General features: G+C 35.6%; 1 protein-coding gene across 2 annotated transcripts in view; it reads right to left on the reverse strand.

Moving 5' to 3' along the window:
- Window positions 1–15,984, reverse strand: part of SNF4Agamma (SNF4/AMP-activated protein kinase gamma subunit) — a 514,590-nt gene that overhangs the window by 427,581 nt on the left and 71,025 nt on the right. For both annotated transcript variants that reach the window (XM_075290408.1, XM_075290409.1), the window contains exon 3: window positions 6,588–6,736. In XM_075290408.1, coding sequence (XP_075146523.1) covers window positions 6,588–6,736 — 149 coding nt within the window. The remainder of the gene's footprint in view (window positions 1–6,587; window positions 6,737–15,984) is intronic.

Genomic DNA, 15,984 nt, shown 5'->3' on the forward strand with positions numbered 1-15,984 from the left:
TAACCTAAACTACGACGTCGGTTGAATTCACCATATGATAAACAAGGACCTGTGGGCCAAGAACGGAGATTCATCGCCAAAAATTGAATAAAGTTCATTGCTGACCTGTTCACGACAGAAATGTTCACGATTTTATTCCATTTTTTTGGCGAGATGTAACTCTTAAGTTACTGTAGACAACTCAAATAGCGTTCGTCAAACCGTTCTGAGTACGTATAACCACAAAAATGCTTTGCGATAGGACTGTCAGTTGGCAGATTACAACACTAGGGTTGCCCAATTCAAAACTACATGGAACCACTTGGAAATACTTTAAATCAAATTTCTATAGTAAATATCGAAGGAGCATCCCATGGTATTTGATGTTTTGCATGATTTGTATTCTAATCTGTTGTTTTCCTGTTGTCAATCTACTAAAATCAATCAAGATTTTTGCCGAAACCTACTTTAAAGACATTTCGATGAACATAGTATTAAGAAACTGCTTCTTTTTTTCAAAACTCAAAAACTAGACATTTGCAAAAGTCGAAATGAGGAAAAGTGCATTTTTGATTTTGCAAAAATTTACCAATTATTATTGTATAATTGTACCCTTGGAATTAATATTTTTTATCATTTTTAATTCGATGAAAATAGACGTCTGTATTCAAATTCATCATTTTACATATTTCTTGCTCAAATTCTCCTTTTAATCGAAATACCACACTCAAATACAAAACATCAATCTGGCCACATCTGGCCAACATTTTTATAAGCTCGCTCTCACTCATGCCGATCCATAAACCAGACAATTCTTCATTTCCATATCGGAAATTCCATTTCATTACCATTCCCTTGGATGGAAATGTTGGCACGTGTTCCTAAAACCAAAACATTCCAATTTTGCATTGTTTACATTTGGTCTATTTCCTTCTTGTTCACAACTATCATCTTTCGTTTGTTTATATCAACAAGCGCCGAGACGAAAGTAAATGTTTAGTAGTTGGATGATGAACACATGGGAAGCAACAAAATAGCAAAGATAACACAAAAAAAAAAGTTGTTTGCGAACGCGAGTGGCAAAACATAAACACACCTCATACCACCCAACCCGGATGACCAGTAATGGTAACGCACAAATGATGGCAACAAAAAAACAAATAAATCTTAACAGTGTTGCCAATGCTTTTCGTCAAAAAGGAAGCTATATAAGATTGGGAGATTATTGGATTTTGTTTGGTTGGTTTTTTAGGAGTTACGCTTGTACAGATTTGTATCTGGCATTTTCTTTTCAATGACTCGATTCATCAATTTGCTTAATCTTCTCTGCCCATAAAGCTCGAATAATAATTAATTATAAACTTTTGTGGCATGTGGCCATCATCGCTCAAGGGGAGAAATGCTGGCAAATCAACTGGCGATCACGGTTGCCATAGTTGGTATAATTCTTCCAAACATGGTAGAATTTTTTAATTCTTGGTAGATTCATAGAATTCATGTTGTTTTGGTATATTTTGCAAAATATTCCTCTCCAACTAAGAGGTATTTCATTTAGAAATAATTTCTATAGAAATAAAATTTTGACAAATCTTTCTGTAGAAATAAATTTGACAAAATTTTCTATAGAAATACAATTTTGACAAAATTTTCTATAGAAATAAAATTTTTACAAAATTTTCTATAGAAATAAAATTTTTACAAAATTTTCTATAGAAATAAAATTTTGACAAAATTTTCTATAGAATTCAATTTTGACATTTTCTATAGAAATAAAATTTTGACAAAATTTTCTATAGAAATAAAGTTTTGACAAACATTTTCTATAGAAATAAAATTTTGACAAAATTTTCTATAGAAATTAAATTTTGAGAAACTTCTAAAAAACATAAAATTTTGACAAAATTTTCAATAGAAATAAAATTTTGCAAAAATTTTATATAGAAATAAAATTTTCTATAGAAATACAATTTTAGCAAAATTTTCTATATAAATAAAATATTGACACACTTTTCTATAAAAATAAAATTTTGACAAAATTTTCTGTAGAAACAAAATGTTTGAAAAAATTTTCTATGGAAATATGATTTTGACAAAATTTTCAAAATAAATAAGATATTGACAAAATTTTCTATAAAAAAAATTGACAAAATTTTCTATAGAATTAAAATGTTTGACAAACTTTTCTATGGAAATATAATTTTGACAACATTTTCACTAGACATAAAATTTTGACAAAATATTCTATAGAAATAAAGTTTTGACAAAATTTTCTATGAAAATTTTCAATAGACATAAAATTTTTTATAGAAATAAAATTGTGCCAAATTTTCTAAAGAAATAAAATTTTGATAAAATTGGTTATAGAAATAAAGTTTTGCAAAAATTTTCTATAGAAATAAAATTTTGCAGAAATTTTCTATAGAAATAAAATTTTGATAAAATTTTCTATATAAATAAAATTTTCTATAGAAAGAAAATTTTACAAAAATGTTCAATGTAAAGAAAATTTTGATTGATGAAAATTTTTATCAAAATAAAATTGTGAAAAAATTTTCTATAGAAATAAAATTTTGACTAAATTTTCTACAGAAATAATATTTTGCAACAATTTTCTATAGAAATATAATTTTGACAAAATTTTCAATAGAAATAATATATTGACAAAATTTTCTATAAAAAAATTGACAAAATTTTCTATAGAATTAAAATGTTTGACAAAATTTTCTATGGAAATATAATTTTGACAACATTTTCAACAGATATAAAATTTTGACAAAATTTTCTATAGAAATAAAGTTTTGACAAAATTTTCATAAACATAAATTTTTTTATAGAAATAGTTTAGCAAAAATTTACATAGAAATAAAATTTTGCCAAATTTTCTATAGAAATAAAATTGTGATAAAATTGGTTATAGAAATAAAGTTTTGCAAAAATTTTCTATACAAATAAAATTTTGCAGAAATTTTCTATAGAAATAAAATTTTGAAAAAAAATTCTATATAAATAAAATTTTGCAAACATTTTCTATAGAAAGAATATTTTACAAAAATTTTCAATGTAAATAAAGTTTTGATAAAAATTGTGAAAAAATTTTCTATAGAAATAAAATTTTGACAAAATTTTCTACAGAAATAAAGTTTTGACAAAATCTTTAATGGACATATAATTTTGACAAAATTTTCTATAGAAACAAAATTTTGCAAAAATTTTCTACAGAAATAACATTTTGCAAAAATTTTCTATAGAAATAAAATTTTAACAAAATTTTATATAGAAATAAAATGTTAACCAAATTTTCAATAAAAATAAAATTTTGACAAAATTTTCTATAGAAACAAAATGTTTGAAAAAATTTTCAATGGACGTAAAATTTTCTATAGAAATAAAGTTTTGACAAAATTTCAATCATTATTGTTGTTTGTTATTTTAGCTTAAAACCTAAACTACAAGTAAAGCTTAACCAACAGAGGAAAAGAATGTTTGTCAAATTTATTTTGGAAAAGCCTTATAGACTGCAAGATGGTTGGATAGACGCACGTTTCTTAATTACCACATTCCTCATTAGCATCCTCTGCTTGCAACAAAACTCTTAACCAATTATCAGAACAAATTCTGGTAGTTCACCAAACCCAAAGTGAACCACACTTGAACCTTCCGACAAAAGGTTTATGATAGTCGGCTTTTGGCGAAATAAATCTTTGTACAAACATTTCTCTTTTCCTTTGCCAATTTCAAATAATCGTTTTGAGTGCAGTTGTGGGGTTTATTTTGAGCGTGCTTCCTCTCACTTCATTCGTTTTGTTTTGTTATTGTTGTTAAAAACAACAATAATGGTTGAAGAATAAACCAACAATAACAAAACAAAACGAATGAAATAAAATTTTACAAAATTTTTCTATAGAAATAAAAAAAATTTCAAAAATTTGTTATAGAAATAAAATTTTGACAAAATTTTCTATAGAAATACAATTTTGACAAATTTTCTGTAGAAATAAAATTCTGCAAAAATTTTATATAGAAATAAAAATTTGACAAAATTTTCTATAGAAATAAAATTTTGACAAAATTTACTATAGAAATAAACATTTTACAAAATGTTATAAAAATAAAATTTTGACAAAATTTTCTATAGAAATAAAATTTTGATAAAATTTTCTGTAGAAATAAAATGTTGACAAAATTTTTCTATAGAAACTAAAATTTGACAAAATTTTCCATACAAATTTGGAAAATAATAAAATTTCGACGAAATTTTCTATAGAAATAAAATTTCGACAAGATTTTATATAGAAATAAAATTTTGAAAATTTTTCTATAGAAATAAAATTTTGCAAAATTTTTCTATAGAAACAAAAATTTGACAAAATTTTATAGAAATAAAATTTTGATGAAATAAAAAGTTTACAAAATGTTATAAAAATAAAATTTTGACAACATTTTCTATGGAAATAAAATTTTGACAAAATTTTCTGTAGAAAAAAATGTTGACAAAATTTTCTATAGGAATAAAATTTTGAAAAATTTTCTATAGAAATAAAATTTTGAAAAATTTTCTATAGAAATAAAATTTTGAAAAATTTTCTATAGGAATAAAATTTTGCAAAGATTTTCTATGGAAATAAAAATTTTACAAAATTTTCTAGAAATAAAACATTTTTGATAAAATTTTCTGTAGAAATAAAATGTTGACAAAATTTTCTATAGAAATAAAATTTTGACAAAATTTCCCAATAAAAAAAAATTTTGACAACATTTTCTACACTCATAGAAAAAAGTCTGCTAAAAACCGCAGTCGATGTCTGCTGTTATATTTTTGTACTTCAGGGCCTAATGAACAACAATTTATAAAATTTTATAAATTTTTCCCCCAAAGCATATTTAAGAACCAAAAGTAGTTTTTGGTATATTTTTGCACTGTAATATACTTACAAGCTCCTAAATACGATCAGCAAAAATTTTGTTCGCTGTTATGCCTCAATTCGATAAATATTCTGATTTTTTGTCAAATACCATAGATATTCACAAAATATTGTGTTAATTATGTTAGGATAGCTCTTAAGTTGACATTTTTATCTGTTTTAGCCAAAATGAAACATGTTTTAGTGTAATCGAGCTTAAAAAATAGCAGGAAATGTTTGCTATTTCGGCTGTTGTCCCTTTCTGATGTTTTAGCAGACTTTTCTGCTGTCTCTACTAACAAATTTCTTTGGGTGTATGGAAATAAAATTTTAAGAACATTTTCTATAGAAATAAAATTTTGCAAAATTTTTCTATAGAAATAAAATGTTGGCAAAATTTCTATAGAAATAAAATTTTAAATAAACAGTGACTGTTGTCCCTTTCTGCTGTTTTAGCAGACTTTTCTGCTGTCCCTACTAACGAATTTCTTTGGGTGTATAGAAATAAAATTTTAAGAACATTTTCTATAGAAATAAAATTTTAAGAACATTTTCTATAGAAATAAAATTTTGCAAAAATTTTCGATAGAAATAAAATTTTGTAAAAATTTTCTATGGAAATAAAATTTTGGAAAATTTTTCTGTAGAAATAAAATTTTGGAAAAATTTTCTAAAGAAATAAAATTTTGACATAATTTTCTAAAGAAATATTTTTTTTTTTAAATTTGGCATTTTCTTTTTTTTTTTGAGTAAAAAGCGGCAACATTGGCAGCCCTGCCAATGAGAGAGTTATACAGAAAAATAACTTATGTTTACTGACATTTGTCTAGCGATAACACGAATAATGATTAGATTGATATATGTAAGTGTAAATGGAACATTGGGTTTTTGTGTCATCTGTTGAGAAGTTCATAGATTACAATTCAAATTTATATGAACATATGCGTACATAGTGGTATATCAAATTAGAAAAGTATCTACCCAAATACATATATCAATTTTAAATGTAGTAGGTTATTTCAAATGATTTTTTTGTATGGATTATTTGTACAGGGTAGGTGACACAGAGTGTCAGCGTTCGAATTTTAGCCCATGATACAATTTATTGCCTTTTTGTAGGTCGTAGTCCAAACGACAAAGGATGACGTTAGTGGACAGAAAAAGAGGATGGCGTACGGGCGCACCCAGGAGAATTTCATCCTAAGAATGTTTGGATTGCTAACACTTTGTGCCAGCTATCCTGTAGTGTATTCACATTAAATTTTTTACAACATAATTTGCCATTTAAAAAGTAGATTGCATAGCAGGCATATCTGGCTGATTACCAAGAGATGCCTCATATCCGTCTAACTGATGTGCGAACAATATGGGCTCTATGCCAATAATTTTATATTTTCATTAAAAGTAAATTAAAAAAAAAAAAAACAACAAAACAATGTGTTAAACTATAAAATTCACATTGTAACATCTAAACATGTGATTGCATTTAATGGAAAATATTTTTAAATAAAAAATTCTCTTAATAGTTTTTTTTAATAAATTAGAATTTTATTTTACATTTGTACATTCCCATTAAAAGGTGCTGGTTCAAACAAAAATCCCATATAATTTATTTATAACACTGTCGAAGATCTATTCCACATTACCACGATATGTCGTCCCATTTATTATTATCGAAAAACAGAAAAAGAAACTTTCTCAACTTACCTGTTCTATATCAAAATCCCATTCTGGTGATGGTGATCTTCGAGATCGTTGTGCTTGTGGGGTACCCTGAGCCGGTGAGCCATGTGGCTCTTCGGGTATCACAGCAAAACGACCTCGTTGTAGTATTGGCGATATGGTGCCATAATTTGCTGAAATATAAAAGTGGATATAAATCATTCAAGTGGATATCGAGTGGGGGATATTTAAATCCAGCTATATGCATTGAAAAAAAAAATTGCGGAAATTTTCTGCATTTTTGGATTTCTAGAGGCTACAGCAAGCAAACGGCTCAATAAATGTCACTTTTAAAATTTTTTATTATTTGCTTGAGCAATTAGCTCAAAGATTGCGCTTTTAGATATTTCTTATATTTACTAATAAATTATTTAAAATTTTGTTTTGTGCGTATACCTTTAAAATTTTCGAAAATTGCCAAAATCCTGACTTCAACCGCGTTGAGCAACTTTTTGGCAAAAGTTTTTCAAAATCTTATTTCACAGTTCTTATTACAATCATTGAGAGATTTTAAAACTGTAAGTGCTCATTAAAAAATGTGAACTTTGGAAATCTGGACAGGTCTAATATATACAGCCTGTAGACGATCTCTTTTTTTAAAGACGTATTTCAACCACTCAACCATTTAAGGCGATGGAAACCGGACCCTTCTCCCAAAGAGCAAATCTATTAGTTTTACTTGGGAAAGGCTCTATAAATAGTCTTTTAATGCCATTAAAAGCAAGAGGAATAAAGAAAATTCTGATATGCAATTAGAAAATGCGATGGAAATCGCTCTACGAGTAAATTAAGGATACAAAATTCTAATAACGACTTTTGACTAACAGTGTTTTTCAAAAGTAGGTTTTTCATGTTTCAGACTTTCTAAGTCGATTTTTCGACATATCGATATTTTTAAACGGATAAATTTTATATTTTTGAAAATCTACACACAGCCAACTTTTATGTCGATCGAAATCCAATGTTAAACAAATCTCTTGGGAAATTCTATTTGGTGATTACGCATACACTAATAGGAAAAATTGCTTACCCAAATCGTGAAGGGACAGTAACAAAATGAAACGGAAACGTTCACGAAAAATCAAAACTGAATGATCACGGTTTCGTCAACGGGTGTTCTTAAAATATTCGTTAGACGATCTTATGGCAACTCCGTCAGTGGTGCAATAAGCTAAGGCGACTGCTAGTGCGTATGATGGTGGCAATCCAGTTACGAGTCACGGTGGCAACTATTTTTAGTTAGTGCATGTTTTCAACACCCAGAAGGAGACGAGATAGACACATGGTGTCTTTGGCAATAATGCTCAGGGTGAGTCCCTGAGTCGATATAGCCATGTCCGTCTGTCCGTCCGTCTGTCCGTCCGTCTGTCTGTGAACACATTTTTGTGATCAAAGTCTAGGACGCAGTTTACGTCCAATCGCCTTCAAATTTGGCACAAGTTCCTGTTTTGGGTCAGAATAGAACCCTATTGATTTTGGAAGAAAACGGTTCAGATTTAGATATAGCTCCCATATATATCTTTCGCCCGATATGCACTTATATGGACCCAGAAGTCAGAGTTTTACCCTGATTTGCTTGAAATTTTGCACAAATATAACACTTGGTCGTATAGTCAATTTTGCAAAATTTGATTGAAATCGGTTCAGATTTAGATATAGCTCCCATATATATCTTTCGCCCGATATAGACTTATATGGCCTCAGAAGCCAGAGTTTTAGCACAATTTGGTTGAAATTTTGCAACAGGAGAACAATAAGTTGTAGTCCGATTTACGTGAAATTTTGCACAGGGAGTATAATTAAAATACTAAGTATGCATATCACGGACCCTTTTTTGAGTGATTCACAAATTGTGTGGGATCCAACGCGAACAAATTCTTTCGACGATAAAATGTTCATGCAATATTTCATGTATGCTTGTCCCACTAATGCCTAAAGTTGTCTCAATCTCAAGATAAGTCACATGATGATCTTGCAATATCAGTTGGCGCACAGCTTCAATCGTTTCAGTAACAACAATTGATTTTGGACGATCTTCACGAAGTTCGTCTTGGAGTAAACTACGACGCAGATTAAATTCACAATATCACTGGTCCTTGACAGAGCTTCACCGCCCTCCAAATTATTTACTCACTTTTCCTCTATACCTTTGAGTTGTTGTTATTGTAACAGTTTATTGTTTTCATCCTTTTTTATGTTATACGCTCTGGTACTTCAGCTTGTGGCTAGATCGAGGAACTCTGCGACTAAGGTGGGGTGCGTCCAGAGTGATCCGGTGGTAAGTCGGGTTTGATTTAGCAGGGCAAGAGAAAAGATGACGCGTGTCGTGTGGCTCTTGGTTGCAAATTGGACATACATCAGCTACGCTGCTATCAATCACTAATAAGTAGGAATTGAGGAGGATGCACTTTCCTGATCTTAATTGGGCTAAAACTACCCCCTCTTCTGCCGTGGGAGGTATCTTTCCTCTGGTGCTATGGGCGGTGGACGGACTCCGAGAACAGGATTAACCTTGTAGCTGCTCACCGCTTCAGCTACAGTATCCTCATGAATCCTGTTCAAACCTGCCTGGTACGCTGCTTGATCTAGAGGCTCTCTTTTGTAACGCTGGATCTCGCGCTCTAGATGATGTATATCAACCCTTACGTTCCTGGGTGGTGGTTGTGTATTCATGAGATAGTGGTTGGGATGATTACTGCGATAACAACCCAGGAGATACCATTTTGACAACATTTAATTGTGTCTTCACACAGGGATGATCTTTGTCTCCACATAAAGGTGATGCAGGATGTCCTCGAATAATGTGGCATGGTTGACCGTATCGAATGCTTTCGATACGTCAAGCGCCACGAGGACCGTCCTATGACACGGCTTGAGCTAATTAAGTCCCCTATTGATATGTGTCGAAATGGCATGTAAGGCTGTCGTCGTACTGTGTACCTTACGGAATCCATGTTGATGGTGGGCAGCGCCACGAGGACCGTCCCATGACACGGCTTGGGCTAATTAAGTCCCCTATTGATATGTGTCGAAATTGCATGTAAAGCTGTCGTCATACTGTGTACCTTACGGAATCCATGTTGATGGTGGGCAGCTGGAAAATTCTCCACAAGGCTGGGGAGGAGTAGTGCCTCAAGTGTCTTGGCAACTGGCGAGAGAAGGGATATCGGTCTGTACGATTCACCTTTACTCGAATCTTTGCCTGGCTTCAGTAGTAGAATCACCCTTCCCATCTTCCAGACATCGGGTATAACAAGTGCTTCCAAGGACAAATTGAGGAGTCTGGTCAGGTACTCAACTCCCAGTATTCCCAGGTGCGTCAGCATTAGCATTGAAATTCCGTCGGGACCCAGCGCCTTAGATGCTTTCGCGCTGTTGATGACATTGGTAACTTCGGCTGCGGTAAATTGTGGTGTGTCATCGGCTCGGAGACCACGTATGCGATGAGTGGCTCTCCTTTTCGCTCTATCACTCTCGGGATGGTCGACAAACTGTCGGTTGAAGTATTTGGCGCATCTCTTCGGCTCAGTCACAGTCACGTCGCCAAAGATGACTGAAATCCTGTCATCCCTTGTGCGGGGTTCGAGAGGGCTCTCACTGTTGACCACAATCTACCTGTTCCTGTGCCTAGGTTACAGTGCTTCAGGTGCTCTAACCATGTGTTCCGCTTGTGCTCGTCGACTATCTTACTAATCTCTAGATTCAGTTCCCTGATTCAACGGTCAGCAGGGTTATCACGACGGCGTTCATCACGCTCGTCTGCGAGTCCCGCCACTTCAGCTGGAAAGTTAGGCCTCACTTGGGTAATTCGACCAGCTGGAATGAAGCGAACGGCTGCAGCGTTGATGATGTCCCGGAACACCCTCTGGGCAACATGAACATGAGAGGGGGAAGGGAGCTCACTGAAGCGGCGATCTATATATTCTCTGAAGCCTTCCCAGTTGGCTTTCTTTTGGTTTATGAACGTCCGGCGTTCAGAGGTTATGGAATCGGAGGGTTGGTTAATGGTGAGAATTATGGGGAGGTGGTCTGAACCCAATGAAATGACGGGTTGTCAGGAAACGTCATTTATCAGACCAGGCGATGCTAAGGATAAATCTGGCGAACTGCTGCAGTCACCCATAATTCTCGTGGGGGCCTCTTCGATCACCGTGCAAAATGTGGAGTCATCTATCTGCTCTGCCAAAGCTATGCCTCTCTGGTCATTACGTACGTGTTATTCCTTTGAGTGAATTGTGGTACCGTTTCCTCATTACTTCGAGGGGATCCCCCATGTATGGATTTGACCATTTCATCTGCTGTCTCTACGTCCAGTCCATAGTCTTTCAGTGTGTGCATCTCTTTTCGTGGCCCCTTCTTCACACCCTATTGTGTGTGCAACCCGTGTGTTATCTAGGTTAGGTTAAAGTGGCAGCTCGATTAAGTTTAAGGCTCACTTAGTCTATTGAGTCCATTGTGATACCACATTTAACTAAAAGTACCTATTACATATGGGCACTTCTAGTTTTAACCACTGAACCTTCACTATTATTTTCTTTTGTTGAACCAACCAGATTGTTCCAAAAACATTAACAGACTGCTTAAGTTAACGTTTTCCAGGTCCACCAGTAATCTAAAGCTATATGCCCCTAAAATTCGCTTACGCCTTACACAAAATGCAGGACACTCACACAAGAGGTGTTTAATTGATTCCTTTTTCCTTCGCATCATGACAGCTCATACAGTAGTCATTATACTTCGCACCAATAGTTATTGCGAATTCGCCTATCAGGCAGCGACCCATTATAGCAGATATTAGAAGTGATATCTGACGTATTGAGAACACTAGCATATCTAGTTAGCGGTTCAAGTTTAAATGGGGCCATATTTGCTTGGTGTCATTACAGCCCTTGCAATTCTCCCATCGAACATTTGCCATCGTGACAGCCTTCTCACGCAGTAAGAGCTTACAGGTAGCCAAAGACATACCAACAGATTCTAGTTCCCCTGGAATATGTAAGGAAGTTCCTAGCCTTGCTAACTCATCTGCTTGACAGTTCTCCGGTATTTTCCTATGGCCAGGCACCCATATAAGGTGAATATTGTACAGCTCAGCCATCTTGTTGAGAGATTTGCGGCAGTTGATGGCCGTTTTCGAGTTAAGGAACACAGAGTCCAAGGATTTTATTGCAGGTTGACTGTTTGAGTATATATTAATGCCAACATTTTTTGGATCATTACTTCTCAGCAAATTCGCCACCTCTCTTTTTGCCTGAAAAGCACTACAGTGATGAGGTAATCTTTTCGCTATTCGAAATTCCAGATCTTTAGAATATACTCCGAAACCCACTTGTCCATCCAATTTGAAGCCATCAGTGTAGAAATCTATATATCTTTTATTCCCCGGGGTCTGTGTACACCACGCCTCACTGTTGGGAATTAGAGTTTCAAACTTTTTGTCGTAAAGTGGTTTCGCCAGAGTGTAATCCGCTACGTTAGGCATTATTTTGAGGACCGAACTGTCACCGTACATTTTTTTCGACCACAGCGATAGCTCGCGCAACCACACAGCCGTTGTTGCAGCCGACTGTTTGGCCAAAATGTCTAAAGGCAATAGATGCAGCATGACATTAAGGGAATCTGTTCCTGTCTTACTGAATGCGCCTGAGATACACAAGCACGCCATACGCTGAACTTTATCTAAACCTGTCGGTTGCTGAAGTGCCGGCCACCAGACTACAACACCATATAGCATTATAGGTCTAATCACTGCCGTGTATGGCCAATACACAATTTTCTGTTTTAGTCCCCACTTTTTTCCTATTGCCTTTTTGCGCGAGTACAAAGCTATCGTGGCTTTTCTCGCTCTTTCTTCAATATTAAGCTTAAAGTTAAGCTTCCTGTCCAGAATAACGCCAAGGTATTTTGCACACTCACCAAAGGGAATTTCAATACCCCCTAAGGATATGGGCTTAACCGTGGGAGTTTTCCGATCTTTGCAGTACATGACCAATTCTGTCTTCGCAGGATTTACTCCAAGACCCTTCTCTTTGGGCCATTTCTCAGTCATCCGGAGGGCTCTCTGTATAACATCTCTGATTGTGGATGGGAATTTTCCCTTACTGCCAAAGCCACATCGTCTGCGTATGCCAGCACTTTTATCCTTTCTTTTTCTAGGGAAACCAGAAGGTTGTTTATGGCAACATTCCAAAGAAGAAGTGATAGAACTCCTCCTTGGGGAGTGCCTCTGTTCGCATACCTTTGTATGTTAGCTTGCCTTAGTGTGGCCGAAATACGTCTCCTCATTAGCAGTTCGTCTAGCTGCCTAAGTATACCTGGATCAACATACAGAGTTGCCAGCCCATTTAATATCGAGCTCGACTAGATCATGCAAAGCGGTCTCAGTAGATCTGCCCTTCGAGTATGCATGCTATCGTTTCGAGAGCAAACTTGAATCGACGCTAGTTCTAAGATAAATGTTTATCATCCTCTCCAGAGTCTTAAGTAGGAATGAGGATAAGCTGATTGGTCGGAAATCCTTCGCACTCGAGTGAGAGGCTTTTTCCGCTTTCGGTATGAAAACGACTTTTGTTTCCCTCCACTTTTCTGGAATATATGCTAAGTTTATACATCCTTTATATATCACCGTCGGCCAGGGGATAATTCTTTCAGTCACTGCTTGTAACTCCGCCTAAATAATTCCATCAGGTCCAGGGGATTTGAATGGCCAATCCGGTGGATTTGAATCGCTCATTTTATTCTAGATTCCGATACAATTTCCTAGATAGGAAATGACCGCTGAGCCACTGTGGCACCGCCAGAACATGGTTCAACCGTCTGATTTCCAGGAAAATGTGTGTCCAATAGTACCTCCATCGTCTTCACACTGGGCGTTGTCCAATTGCCCTCCGATGTTTTAATGAAACCTGGAGCGGAGTTAGTGGATGCTAGTATCTTCCGCAAGACCTTGCGATGGCGTTTCAGTGCTGTTCTTCAGCCGTAAAGTTTCGTATCAGATTCAATCAACAACTCGCTTTTGTAAAGTGGAACATTGTTACAGGCTTCCATCAGGAGCTTTCGATTTTTGCAAGCGGACCGCCCAAGTTCGCCATAAGTCTGTTGATTTGTTACGTTATCTGCATTGCTTTTTTATGCGCCTTTCAGGCTATAAGTTTATCCGGACGACTGTGGTCGTGTCGAACATATCCCATATATTGGCCACATTATAAGTTAAATCCGAAGGCATAATCGATAATCGATTGGACACACTGTAAGATTCTTTACAAACCCAGACATTCCGTCCGGAAAAACCTTATAGTCTGTAAGACGCATAACCAGAAAAGTCTTTTTGGTATTTATCGCCTCACCCTATTGTGTGTGCAACCCGTGTGTTATCGATCTTCTTCTTTCTCAATATGACTTTGCAATACTTTGCGATTGAATTTCAGTGCTGTTGGTCTGCCCTCACTTTTTCTATCAGATTCTGCCCTATCTCACTACCGTAAAGTAGAACACTATTACAGGCTTCCAACAGGAGCTTTCGCTGTTTTGGCAACGGACCACCAAGTTCGCCATTAGTTTGCTGAGTTTGTTGCGTTATCTGCATTGCTTTCTTAGCTGCATGGTCTATTTGCTTTTATATCTAGTCGTTATAGCGTCCTTCGTTTTAATAACGATGCCGTCGACCTGCAAGTTGATCATCGTTAGTACTTGTCGCTTCACTCTATTGTATATGCAACCCGTGTGTTATCTAGGCCGAACTTCTTCTTTCTCAATATGACTTGGCAAATCCTTTTGCGATGGCGTTTCAGTGCTATTCGCCTGCCGTCATTTTTTCTATCTGTCTGTCCATATCTCGCTTCCGTAAAGTAGAACACTGTAACAGGCTTCCATCAGGAGCTTTCTCTATTTTAGGAGCGGACCGCCCAAGTTCACAACTACATCGTCTACTTACATATCTTCGTTGTAACTTTACGGTGTGCCTCTATTTGTGGTTCGCGCTTGTATTACCGCTACGATATCGTCGGCGTATCCAACCAAAAAAGTGTCTACTGGCATCTTACATCTGGAGATCTCGTCACAGCTAATATTCCACAGATCGGGGTCCAGGATTGATCCCTGGGAAGAGCCGGATGTGATTTCAACTCTTCTAGTTACTTCGTCGGTATTAGACATCAATACTCCATCTTTTAGATAGCTTCTTATTATTCGCATAAGGTAGGCTGAAATCCACCGTGGTCCAAGGGTTAGCATGCCCGCCTTTTACAAACAGAGTTATTGGTTCAATCCCAGTTTCGATCAACCACCAAAATTTTTTTTTCGGGGTTGGATTATCCCTTCTCAGTAGTGCTGGTGACATTTCTGAGTGATTCAAAGCTTCTCTAAGTGGTTTACCCACAATTTGGAACGCCGTTCAGACTCGGCAATATAAAAAGGACTGGAGCCTGAAATATCAGGCTGCCACTAAACCTAATCTGGGATCTCGAAGATACGAGCCAATGCTTTTGAAACGTGCTATTCGTCTGTCGTCATTTTTTCTATCAGATTCTGTCGATATCTCGCTTCCGTAAAGTAGAACACAGTAACAGGCTTCCATCAGGAGCTTTCTCTATTTTAGGAGCGGACCGCCCAAGTTCACAACTACATCGTCTACTTACATATCTTCGTTATAACTTTACGGTGTGCCTCAATGGTAGTTCGCACTTGTATTACCGCTACGATATCGTCGGCGTATCCAACCAAAAAAGTGTCTACTGGCATCTCAAATCTGGAGATCTCGTCACAGCTAATATTCCACAGATCGGGTTCCACGTTTGATCCCTGGGAAGGGCCGGATGCGATTTCAACTCTTCTAGATACTTCGTCGGTATTAAACATCAATACTCTATCTTTTAGATAGCTTCTTATTATTCGCATAAGGTAGGCTGAGATCCACCTTGGTCCAAGGGTTAGCATGCCCGCCTTTTACACACAGGGTTATTGGTTCAATCCCAGTTTCGACCAAATACCAAAAAGTTTTTCGGTGGCGGATTATCCCTTCTCAGTAGAGTTGGTGATATTTCTGAGTATTCCACAGTCTCTCTAAGTGGTTTCCCCGCAATGTGACTCGGCTATAAAAAGAACTCGACTGAATGTCTAAGTTAGCCTCGGGCTACCACTAAACCTAATGGGAGCCACCGTGGTGCAATGGTTAGCATGCCCGCCTTGCATACACAAGGTCGTGGGTTCGATTCTTGCTTCGACCGAACACCAAAAAGTTTTCAGCGGTGGATTATCCCACCTCAGTAATGCTGGTGATATTTCTGAGGGTTTCAAAGCTTCTCTAAGTGGTTTCACTGCAATGTGGAACGCCGCTCGGACTCGGCTATAAAAAGGAGGTCCCTTGTCATTGAGCTTAACATGG

This window comes from Haematobia irritans, chromosome 1 (assembly GCF_050003625.1).
Source record: "Haematobia irritans isolate KBUSLIRL chromosome 1, ASM5000362v1, whole genome shotgun sequence".
NCBI classification, from domain to species: Eukaryota; Metazoa; Arthropoda; class Insecta; order Diptera; family Muscidae; genus Haematobia; species Haematobia irritans.